Raw genomic sequence first — 11997 nt, 5'->3', positions numbered from 1 at the left:
TTCACCATGTTGGCCAGGCTGGTCTTGAACTCCTGACCTCAAGTGATCCACCCACCTCAGCCTCCCAAAGTGCTGGGATTACAGGTGTGAGCCACCGCGCCCAGCCAGTTCCTCATTCTTTTATTGCCAAATAATATTCTATTGTGTGAATGTACCATTTTACTTATCCATTCATCAGCTGATAGTCATTTGGCTTATTTCACTTTTTGGCTATTACAAATAAAGCTTCTATGAACATTCAGGTACACGTTTTTGGGAGATTTAAGTTTTCATGTAGACGTAAGTTTTCATTTCTCATGAATATACACCTAGGAGTGGAATTGCTGGCCCATATGGTAACTCTGTAGTTAACCTTTTGAGGAACTGCCAGACTATTTTCCACAGCAGCTGCACCACTTTACATTCCCACCAGCAACGTATGGGGGTTCCACTCTCTCTACATCCTTGCCAAAACTTATTATCCATTTTTAAAAATTATAACCATCCTAGTGGGTGTGAAGTGGTATCTCATCATGATTTAGAGCTGCATTTCCCTGATGACTAATGATGTTGGCATTATTTCATGTGCTTCCCAGGCATTTGTATATCTTCTCCGGAGAAATGTCTATTCAGATTCTTTGCCCGTTTTTAAACTGAGTTTTATTTGTCTCTATTGTTGAATTGTAGGCGTTCTTTACATATTCTAAGTATCAGTCCCTTATCAGATATACGACTTGCAAATACTTTTTCCCATTCTGTGGGCTGTCTTTTCACTTTCTTGATAGTGTCCTTTGATACACAAAAGGTCTTCTTTTGTGGGGGAGGGGAATGGAGTCTCACTCTGTCACCCAGGCTGGAGTGCAACAGCACAAGCTCAGCTCACTAGAACCTCCGCCTCCTAGATTCAAGCAATTCTCCTGCCTCAGCCTTCTGAGTAGCTGGAATTACGGGCATGGGCCACCACACCTGGCTGACTTTGTATTTTTAGCAGAGGCAGAGTTTCACTATGTTGGTCAGGCTGGTCTCAAAATCCTGACCTCTGGTGATCCACCCGCCTCAACCTCCCAAAGTGCTGGAATTACAGGCGTGATCCACCATGCCCAGCTAAGGTTTTCATTTTGATAAGGTCCAACGTATGAATTTTTTGTCTATCCCATTATATACAGTTGTTTTCATGGAGAACCGAGTGTAATGACTAATTAACCGAGGGTTTTCCTCAGTTTGATTACATCTCTGATGTAAGAAAGTGCTTATTCTATTAGCATGTCTGATGTCATTTCTCCCTTTGAACAGAATACTAATTGGTTCTGATTCAGTTGATAGACAGGAAATGAATAGACTAAAGCTTTTAGTGCATTTTGGTATGGAATTATGTATTCCAGAGAATAAAACTGATTTACAACCCCGCATGTTTGGGTGCTTAACTTGAACCTCTGCTGCACTGTCCTCCTTTTTTGCAGCTCCTACCTCCAGGCCCTCCATTCAATTCCTTTTCCAGCCCCAGCTCCTCTTTTGTCCCCCAAATGGGGATGTTTGTGAGGCTCAGTCTTCATAGCCCCCCTGCTCATTTTCCATCTGTTCCTGTGACTCTGCCCCCATGGGATTTCTCCAGGTTGCACAACTCCAGCCCTCCCTTCTCTCCTGTCCATCCTGCATCTGTCATTGCCTCTGGGCCATCTCAACTTCAACTGACTGTATGCCAACAACAGATAGGCTTTTTTTTTGAGACAGGATCTCACTCTGTTGCCCAGGCTGATGTGCAGCAGTACAATCTCAGCTCACTGCAACCTCTGCCTCCTGGGCTCAAGCGATTCTCCCACCTCAGCCTCCCAATTAGCTGGGATTATAGGTGCATGCCATCATGCCCGGCTAATTTTTGTGTTTTTTGTAGAGACGGGGTTTTGCCATATTGCCCAGGCTGGTCTTGAATTCCTGGCCTCAAATGATTCACCCATCTCAGCCTCCCAAAGTGCTCGGATTACAGGCGTGCCACCACACCTGGCCATCTTCTTTTCTGAGCCATTTGCCTCTCTAGGCTTCATCTCTATGCAGTATCATTCTCCCATCCGCCTGGCTTCCAAATTAAGAATGCTCTTTGATTTTTCCTTCTCCCCCTCTGCTACAGCAAAGCAGCCTCTCACATCAGCCTTTGCCGCAGCATGGTTGTCTCCCTTTGCCTTAATCCAGCCACATTCATCTCCTGAATCCCCACTTTACTCCTCTTACTGTCCTGTTCCAATCCTTTTAAATACCCCCTGCTCCCTACTAGATAATGTACAGACCCTGACACTCAGACCCCTCCACAATCTGACCAAGTCTCTTTCCTACCTCACCTCCCTCTACTTCGCTCACCAGCCCTCTGCCCCAACCACACCGTGTTATTCACGATCTCCAACATGTCCTATTTTATTCCCATCTCTATACAGTTGCTCATGTAATCTCCCTTCCCTAGCCAGTCTCTTCTTTTTCACCTACGTGTTACCTTTCCTTCAGAGTAATCCCACCTTCACAAACCAGCCAGCCTTCCTTCCTTCCCCCCCCGCTCCGCCCCCCCCAAGTAGCTGGGACTACAGGCATGCATCATTCCTGGCTAATTTTTGTATTTTTATTTTTTGAGATGGAGTCTTGCTCTATCACCCAGGCTGGAGTGCAATGGCACAATCTCGGCTCACTGCAACCTCTGACTTCCCGGCTTCAAGCAATTCTTCTGCCTCAGCCCCCCGAGGATTACAGGCACCCGCCACCATGCCCGGCTAGTTTTTTTGGTATTTTTAGTAGAGACGTAGTTTCGTCACATTGGCCAGGCTGGTCTCGAACTCCTGATCTCAGGTGTTCTGCTCGCTTTGGCCTCCCAAAGTGCTAGGATGAGCCACAGCGTGAGCCCCTTCACGTGTGAGCCACAGGGCCAGGCCACTTCATTCATTCTGAAGCATCTGACTCTACCATTTCTTTGGCCCTCATTCATTCATTCCAGTTGGCTCACTTGCTCCTAGATGAGATGCTGTCCTGCTCTAAATCCCCACTGCTCTCCCCCATAGGACAAATAAGTACTGAGTACCTACAGTACTCATACTCCATAGAAGTCTGAGTTCTACGGAGTCATACTTCCACACTACCACTACACTCCACACTAGGCACTGGAGTAACAGTAAAGGAGGAGAAGACAAAATCTGTGTGCCTCACAGAACTTGTGGGGCACTGCCAAGGGGTGGATAACAATTAACTGAATAATTAAACTCAATAAATGTGACCTATCAACTGTGTTAACTGTTACAAAGGAAAGCATATCACAGGGAGAAAGGGACCTCATCAGGAAGTCAAGGAAGGCTCAGAAGGAGGGAAAAGTTCTTCCTTTGGTAACTGGCCTTCTGTCTCTATGTGTCTGAGCTCCTGGAGGAACTTACTCACCCTCTTTGTGGTGTTAGCACTTGGCATAACAAGTGAAGCAGTCCTGAAGTGATCTGCTACAGGGAGGGGAGAATTTGGAGCAGGAAAGCTCTCATCTAGGAACAACTGAGCCAGAGTCAAGACACCTTCGGAGGTAGCCCTGAGTGCAGATTTGAGCCCTGCCACTTATGAGCTCTGAGCATGTTCCTTAACGTCTGTGCCTTGGGTTCCTCATCTATAAACTAGGACTAACCATTCACCTCACAGAGTGGCCGTGAAGATTACAGGATAAAGTGTATATAAAAAGTCCTACAGGCTCGAAGCGGTGGCTCACATCTGTGATTTCAGCACTTTGCGAGGTCAAGGTAGGAGGATCACTTGAGCCCAGGAGTTTGAGACCAGCCTGGGCAACACTGAATGACCCTGTCTCTAAAAAAAAATTTAAAAATTAGCCAGGTATGGTGGCACACACCTACAGTCCCAACTACTTGGGAGGCTGAAATGAGCCATGATCACACCACTGCACGGTAGCGCAGCCCACAAAGCAAGGTACCATCTCAAAAAAAACAGCCCTACACAGGCCTAGTACATGAAAGCACTCTCAAAATGGCAACTACTATCGTTACCATTATTATTATTATTATTATTATTAGAAGACTCAAAGGGGCCGAGCATGGTGGCTCACGCCTGTAATCCCGGCACTTTGGGAAGCTGAAGAGGGCGGATCACTTGAGGTCAGGAGTTTCAGACCAGCCTGGCCAACATGGCAAAACCCCGTTTCTACTAAAAATACAAAAATTAGCCAGGAATGATTGCAAGTGCCTATAACCCAGCTACTCGAGACGCTGAGGCATAAGGAATGCTTGAACTCAGGAGGTGGTGGGTGCAGTGAGCCAAGATCATGCCACTGCATTGTGGCCTGGTTGACACAGCGAGACTGTCTCAAAAAAAAAAAAAAAAAAAAGACTCAGAGGCAAGAAATGAGCTCTGAGAGTTTTGTATCAGTCCATCAAATTTGAGCCAACTCACTACTGACCCAGCCAAATAGACTCCTGAGATCTGGATCTTCCGTGATTTAGAAAGGAGATGAGCCTAGCCCATCTGGTTCCCCCAAAGCAAGTGGGAATGCTCTTGCCAGTTGAACTTCCCAAACATTTACAGTTGTAATATCCAAGATCGCTAGTCACAGGTCAACATAACAGACTTACATAATCATGAAAATGATTCCCAAAATTTGCTCTGCCTGAGGCCTGGCTTCCTATTCTGATTGATCCCCGGCTTTGCAGCCTCAGGAATCTGAGGCAAAAGAGAGGCTGCTAAGGTCCAAGGTCATTAGGGCCACCTCCTGATTTACCTGGGCACTTCTCTATGAAAGGAAAACACAAAGGCGAGCCTCATCTTTCCAAGTCTGGCCCCCCTCCTCTTCTTCCTCCTACCTCCATCTATGCACTTCCGGTTGGGGGCAACAGGGTAGTGTATGGTGTGGTAGGCAGAATATAGGCTCCCAAAGATGGACGTCCAAGTGTTAATCCTTAGAACCTATAAATATGTCAAGTTGCATGGAAAAGGGGAATTAAGGCAGCAAATGGGACTAAGGTTGTTAATCAGCTGACTTTAAAGCAGGGAGATTATCCTGGGTTACCTGGGTGGGTTCGATGTGTTCACAAAGGCCCTTTAAACATGGGAAAAGGAGGCAGGAAAGTCAGCGTCAAAGTGAAGTGATGTGAGAAAGATTCGACCAGCCACTGCTGGTTTTGAAGCTGCAGGAAGGGGCCACAAGCCAAGGAATGCAGGAGGCCTCCAGAAGCTAGAAAAGGCAAAGACCAGGTTCTCTCCTCAAGCCCCTGGAATGGAATTCAGGCCTGCCAAGACAGCTTAATTTTAGCCCAGTGAGATCCATTTTGGACTCCTGACCTCCAGAACTGTAAGATAATAAATTTGTGCTTCTTTAAGTCACTAAGTTTGTGGTAATTTGTTATAGAAACAATGGAAAACTAATATACAGGTCTTTCAAGTTGTTCTCCCAGGAGCCTTAGGGCTTTAGAGGAAATGCCTCATGTCAGAGGCAGGGTTAGCCACGCCACTATCTTTTACATATTGGGCTTTAATAAAAGAATGCTTAAAATATTGTTTTGTTTGAGTGCTTTTGGTTTTTGTCTGTTTGGTGGAGGCAGGATCTCATTTTGTTGCTAAGGCTGGTCTCAAACTCCTGGCCTCAAGAGATCCTCCCATCTTGGCCTCCCAAAGTTTTGGGATTACCACCACTTAAAATAGTTTTTATAAGCCACTGATGTAGGCTAGGTGCAGTGGCTCACACCTGTAATCCCAGCACTTTGGGAGGCCGAGATGGGCAGATCACCTGAGATAAGGAGTTCGAGACCAGCCTGGCCAACATGGTGAAACCCCATCTCTACTAAAAATAAAAAAGTAGCCGGGTGTGATGGCACGCGCCTGCAGTCCCAGCTACTCGGGAGGCTGAGGCAGGAGAATCACTTGAACCTGGGAAGCAGAGGTCGCAGTGAGCCGAGATTGTGCCACTGCACTCCAGCCTAGGTGACAGAGTGAGACTCCGTTTCAAAAAAAAAGAAAACACCACTGGGTCGGGCAGAGTTTGATTCAGTCTGTGTTTACCAGCTATATGACCTCCCCATGCTTTACTCAACCTCCCTAAGGTTGGGGGCCTCATCTGTAAAAGGAGGACAACCACCTCACAGGGTTGATGTGAGAATTAAATGGGGCAATGGGGTAGTACAGATCCTGGCACAGGGGAAGCAGTCAGGAAGTGTTAGCTGCCCTTCCAGCTTCCTTCCTTCCAGGCAGTTTTTTGTTGTTGTTTTTTTTTTTGGGGGGCAGAGTCTCACTCTTGTCACCCAGGCTAGAGTGCAGTGGCATGATCTTGTCTCACTGCAACCTCTGCCTCCTGGGTTCAAGCGATTCTCCTGCCTCAGCCTTCCGAGTAGCTGAGATTACAGACACGTGCCACCACACCTGGCTAATTTTTGTATTTTTTAGTAGAAACAGGGTTTCACCATGTTGGTCAAGCTGGTCTCGAACTCCTGACCTCAGGTGATCCACCTGCCTCAGCCTCCCAAAGTGCTGGGATTACAGGCATGAGCCACCATGCCCAGTCCCTTCCATGCAGTCTTCTCTAAGGAGCAGGCAGAATCACATTAGTTCCTGTCTTGTTCCCCTCTCCCACAAACAGATGGGATCCACCCAAGAAGCTGAAGTCAGGCTGGGGCTTCACTCATTCACTCAACAAATCTTTATGGTGTGGTCAAGGCTAGGGTGGTGAGCAAAACAGACTGGTCTCTGCCCTCAGGGAGTTTCATTCTAGTGAAATCCCAGGCCACAGACCAATATGGGTCTATGGCCTGTTAGGAACTGGGCCAATACCGTAGGAGGTGAGCAGTGAGTGAGGATTACTGCCTGAGCTCCACCTCCTGTCAGATCAGCTGCAGCATTAGATTCTCACAGGAGTGCAAACCCTATTGTGAACTGCACATACAAGGGATCTAGGTTGTACCCTCCTTATGAAAATCTAACTATGGCTGATAATCTGAGGAACAGTTTCATCCTGAAACCATCCCCCAACTTCCATCTGTGGAAAAATTGTCTTCCCCAGACCGGTCCCTGGTGCCAAACAGTCGGGGACTGCTGTAGTAGAACAGACAGACATTAGTCAGACAAACAAACACACCATTCCAACAGCAATAGCTGGAAAGGAGAGGCGTGTGGACTATGAGACAGTGCTGGAGGGTGGGAGGTAATCTGGCCAGAAGGTTAGAGAAGGCTCTGTAGAAAAAAATGAGTGAGCTGAAAGCTGAAGAATGATTAGGCATTAACTACGTGATGAAGGAAAGTGAATTCCAGGCAGAGAAATAAAACAACAAAAAGGCCCTATGGTGACAGGGAATGAGGCCTAAAATAAAAAAAGATCAGCATGACTGAGGGACAGAGAAAAAGGGGATGAGGGGAAGGAAGGAATGGAGAGCTGCTCTGAAGTTCAGCTGCGTAAGTGGTAGTACCATTCCTGCAAACAGGAAATACTGGAAGAGGACCAAGCTGGGACTGAGAAGATCATGAAGTCAGTTTTGGACATGTGGAGTTGAGGGAAGCTTTGAGAGATCCAAGCAGAACTATCACATGGGCAGTTGGAAATACAAGATATATAAATTTGGAGTTTGTAGGTAATCTCTGGGCTGGAGATGTAAATATGGGAGTCATGTGTGAGCAAGCAGTAGCTGAAGCAGGGGAGCAGGCCTGGGTGGAACTGCCTATGAGACTGAGAGAAAGGGGCCTGCAACCAACATTCCATGCCCAAGAGCTGGAGAGTGACCGCAATGGAGCCTGGAAGGAGTGGCCTGAGAAGTGTTGCATCACAGAAGCTAAGGCAGTCGCATGTATCCAGGAGGAAGAAGTAGTCAGCAGTGTCAAACATTGCCATAGGGCTCCATAAGATGCCAACTGACTGATGGGACCCTGCTTACCCAACTGAGCAGCATTACTGGATAGGCCTTGTATTTGAAAGGGGGTGCCTAATAGATCTTCTTTGACCTGGATATTAGAGGCTCACCTGCTAGCAGCTTCCAGGGAAAGAGGAACAGAAGAGCAGCGATCCAAAGCATTTGCCATTGTATGCAATGACCTGGCCTCAGGAAGTGGCTCAAATTGGAGTTAAGAGCAGATACCAGCCTAGACATATCCTCTGTTCCAAGGCTGGTTAAATATGTATGGCTTTAAAACTAGGGCAATACTTGAGACCTGACACCAGGGTGCAGGGAAGGGGGGTCCTCCTCTCCCACAGTTGGCAAGGTGCCTGGACTGGGGCATCTGGCTGCAGCAACAGCACAGCAAAGCACCAAACCCACTCACCTGGTAAGACACCCGGACCTTGGACTTTGACCGTCTCCTTGTCCCGCTCGTCTGCCAGCTCTGAGTTCTCAACCACTTGGTCCAACTCCTCACTCAGCTAAAGGGAGAAGCAAAGAGAGCAAAGACGGGTCAGCTATGTCAGCCTTGCTTTTCTGGACTAGAATAAGAAAGCAGAAGTTGCTTCTCACTTATCGTCACCAAAAACCACATGATGTAGAATGCGTTACAGCAATTTTACAGATGAGGACACTGAAGCTCAGAAAGCTCAAGAAACTGTCTGCCCTCTATGTTCCTAGGACTACCGTAGCCAAGTACCACAAACCAAACAGCTGAAAACAGCAGAAATGTCTTCTCTCACAGTTCTGGAGGCTAGAAGTCTGGAATCAAGGTGTCGGCAGGGCTGGCTCCTTCTGCGAGTGGTGCGGGAATCTGTTCCATGCCTCTCTCCTGGCTTCTGGTGACAACCAGCAATCCTTGGAGTTTGTTGGCATGTAGAGGCATCCAATCTCCACTCTCCGTTGCCATCTTTACAAGGTGTGCTCTCTCTGTGTCTTCACATGGTCATCATCTTTAAGGACACCAGTCATGTTGGATTAGGGGCCCACCCTACTCCTGTATGACCTCATCTTCACTAATTACATCTGCAATGACCTCATTTCCAAACAAGGTCACAATCTGAGGTACCTGGGGTCAGGACTTCAACATATCTTTTTTAAGGAAGCACAATTCAACTCACAATATTTCTCATGGCCATAAAGGGAAAGATATAGCCAGGAGTCAAATCCAAGTTGGTCTAGTTCCAAAGCCCACGGTCTTAACCACTTCCCAAAGGAAGAGGAAATGCGGCTTAGAGTCTGCTGAGAGAAAAGAGGGAACAGTGAAGGTGGTGTCAGAGCTCTCTGTGGCACTCTGGCTGAAGTCCACCGACTTGGGCTGCAAATGGCAACACACAGCAGGAAGGACAGGCAGGCAGTCCATCACAGGGACAGGTGCTAATTACAATCAGCAGCCTGGTAGCCAGCAATCTCAACCTCACTTCATCAGTGGTCTCACCTGTCAAATGGGGACAATTATGCCACTGAGAAGGGTAGAAGGACGGAAAGGATACCATGATAATCAACAAGTCTCTGTAGGATTAAGGAGGAGGGCAAGAGAGGTCAAGACCAGAGCTTAGAAGAGAAGCCATCCCTGAATTGGGAGGAAGAGGGGACAGTTTTCCCAAGCATTTTCTCAGGTTCACAGCATTAGTGTTTAAGGTTTCAAGACATTTTCATTAAAAACTCACCTCCAAGAGACAAGTGAAAAACAGCTCTTATGGATCTATTCTTCTATCTCCCTCTCCACGACTCCATTCCTGCCCCTTAGAATCAGGCAAAATCTCCAATTTAAAGCACTCCAAGCACAAAAGAAAAGGCCAGGTGCAGGGCCTGACACGGTGGCTCATGCCTGTAATTCCAGCACTTTGGGAGGCCGAAGTGGGCGGATCGCCTAGGTCAGGAGTTCGAGACCAGCCTGGTCAACATGGTGACACCCCATCTCTACTAAAAATATATAAATTAGCTGGGCATGATAGCACACACCTGTAGTCCCAGCTACTTGGGAGGCTGAAGCAGGAGAATCTCTTGAACCCAGGAGGCGGAGGTTGCAGCGAGCCAAGATTACGCCATTGCACTCTGGCCTGGGTGACAAGAGTGAAACCCCATCTCAAAAAAAAGAAAGAAAAGAAAAGCAACCAGTGGGAAAGGGCAGGGAAGCTGGTGAAGACACCAAGAGATATAAGCCACCAGTGGGAGCACAGATAAAGGGGTCCTAGAGGTCTCACTGGCCAAAGGGAGAGGAGGATGTTAGTCCTGGGAAGTCTCAAAGTTCCCTGATCCAAGCCTCACCCAGGTCGACCCTGACCCAGGTGCTAACACACTCCCACTGAGTTCCCTTCTTGACTACCCGTAGCCATAATGAGCCTGCATCCTTGTCTGCCCCTGGCCAAATTCTCAGTATATCCCACCCTCCCCAGGGAAAAATCCCCTCTCAGCAAATAAACCTACTCAGAGCTAGGTACACTCACAGAACGGTTCAGGCAAGAAAGATGCCGGCCATTCTCTGGGTGGCCCCTTTCTCTGAAGAAGGGAGAGACAGGCACCACAGAACAGGCCTCTGAAGAAGGCAAGGGGAGGGCACCCTTCCAGTGTCTTCCACCTTGAAAATGCCTCCAAAGAGAAACTGTGTCTACCCTGGGCCTTGGCCCTGCAAGCGGGATAAGTGACTATATTTTAATAAACATTTTATAAGCCCTGCTAGGCCGGCTATGTGTGGACAGTGAGGCACATGTTCCTGCTAAGCCAGGACCCCCAAAGCACCCTAGATGCGGGAGCTGCCCACACCCTGTTAACAAGAGCTATCATTCACTGTGGGGTCACTATCTGCCAGACACTGAGCCAAGCACTTTCCACACCAACTTATCTAATCCCCAAACAACCCTGGGAGGTAGGGACTTTTATTATCTTCATCTTTCAGACAAAGAAACTGAGGCTCAGAAAATTATGTGACTCAATAAAAGTCACACAAATGGCAAAAGGGACAGCCAGGACACCAACATGGGCTTTCTGACTTGAAATCCCTAATTTATCCACTGTGCTCCACACCCTATAAACCTAAAAACTTTCAGACACATCTCTTTCCCCAGGATTCCCCCGCTGTTCAGGGTACAGAATCTAGGGGCCATGGAATCCACAGCACTGGCTAAAATCCCTCACACTCCTTTCAGACAAAGAAAACAGATGGAATAAAGGGGATGGGAGGAGAAATATAGAAATTTGTCCAAGCCCAGGTTCCAGCCAAGACCCTACACTAAAAAATGGCAAACCTTAGGTAGATCTTATCTACCTTCAACTTGGCTTCTCCCTCCACTGTGGGGCTAAGTCACCTGCTTTATATAGTCCACAGAGCGCTTCTGTGAATCACAGTCTTTTACAAAGGGAGATAATGTACAGCAGTAACTATTGACTAAGACTGAAGGCAGCAGGTTCGTATGAGAAGCACAGACAGAAATGCCAGATGGGTCTGGAAAGTGGACCCCTATGAAGCACATGGAACTTGCGGTAGCCCTTGACTTCTGGGGGCATTTTACCGAATGGAGCTTGGCGGAGGGTTGACGAAGAAATGGAGTGAGTGCATGCACAGAGGCAGAAGCACATTTTAAAACTGAGTTTCCACTGTGGCCAGACCCTAGGTGGGTAAGGAGGTGGCAAAGGTAATGGGAGACATGGCTGCTGTGCTGTACAGAGCTTTGGGAGCTTGCTGAGAAGTCTGGACTCTTCTGGGCAGACGAAGGGCAGCGTCAGGTCTGAGAAAAAAGGAATGCTCCGAGGTCAAGGCAGGGCCTCAAGGTAAATCTGGAGAGTATAAGAGACTGAAGGGAGCGATGGTAACACAGTATCACACTCAGAGGTTACAGCAAACACAAGGACACAAACTGGAGGAGGACCGATCTGGAACTGCCTGACCTTGGCCACTGAGGGGGCACGGTGGAGGGGCACAGAAGAGGACGGGTGCCAAAGATGACCAAGGTTTGGGGCCCGAGAAGTGGAGGAGGAGGAGGAGGAGGAGGGCAGTTTCGCTAACATAGCTGGAGAAGTCAGGAGGCAGGGCTTGCCTGGAGGAAGCGCTGGACGCACAGCCTGCAGCGCAGGACAGGGTAGAGACAAAGAACTGGAAAGTGATAAAGTCGTGGGAGGAGGTGAGGCTGGAGGGAGAGAC

At 48.0% G+C, this 11997-nt stretch overlaps 1 protein-coding gene across 3 annotated transcripts in view; it reads right to left on the bottom strand.

The window, feature by feature from the left end:
* TMEM206 (transmembrane protein 206) overlaps nucleotides 1-11997 on the bottom strand; it is a 42627-nt gene that overhangs the window by 29554 nt on the left and 1076 nt on the right. For 2 of the 3 annotated variants that reach the window (XM_011975778.1, XM_011975779.1), the window contains exon 2: nucleotides 8242-8338. In XM_011975778.1, coding sequence (XP_011831168.1) covers nucleotides 8242-8338 — 97 coding nt within the window. Of the gene's footprint in view, nucleotides 1-8241; nucleotides 8339-11714; nucleotides 11919-11997 lie in introns of all 3 variants that reach the window. The other variant, XM_011975777.1, reaches the window with a different exon arrangement.

Source organism: Mandrillus leucophaeus, unplaced genomic scaffold, assembly GCF_000951045.1.
Source record: "Mandrillus leucophaeus isolate KB7577 unplaced genomic scaffold, Mleu.le_1.0 Scaffold159, whole genome shotgun sequence".
Taxonomy (NCBI): domain Eukaryota; kingdom Metazoa; phylum Chordata; class Mammalia; order Primates; family Cercopithecidae; genus Mandrillus; species Mandrillus leucophaeus.
This window is presented reverse-complemented; position numbering and strand designations above follow the sequence as displayed.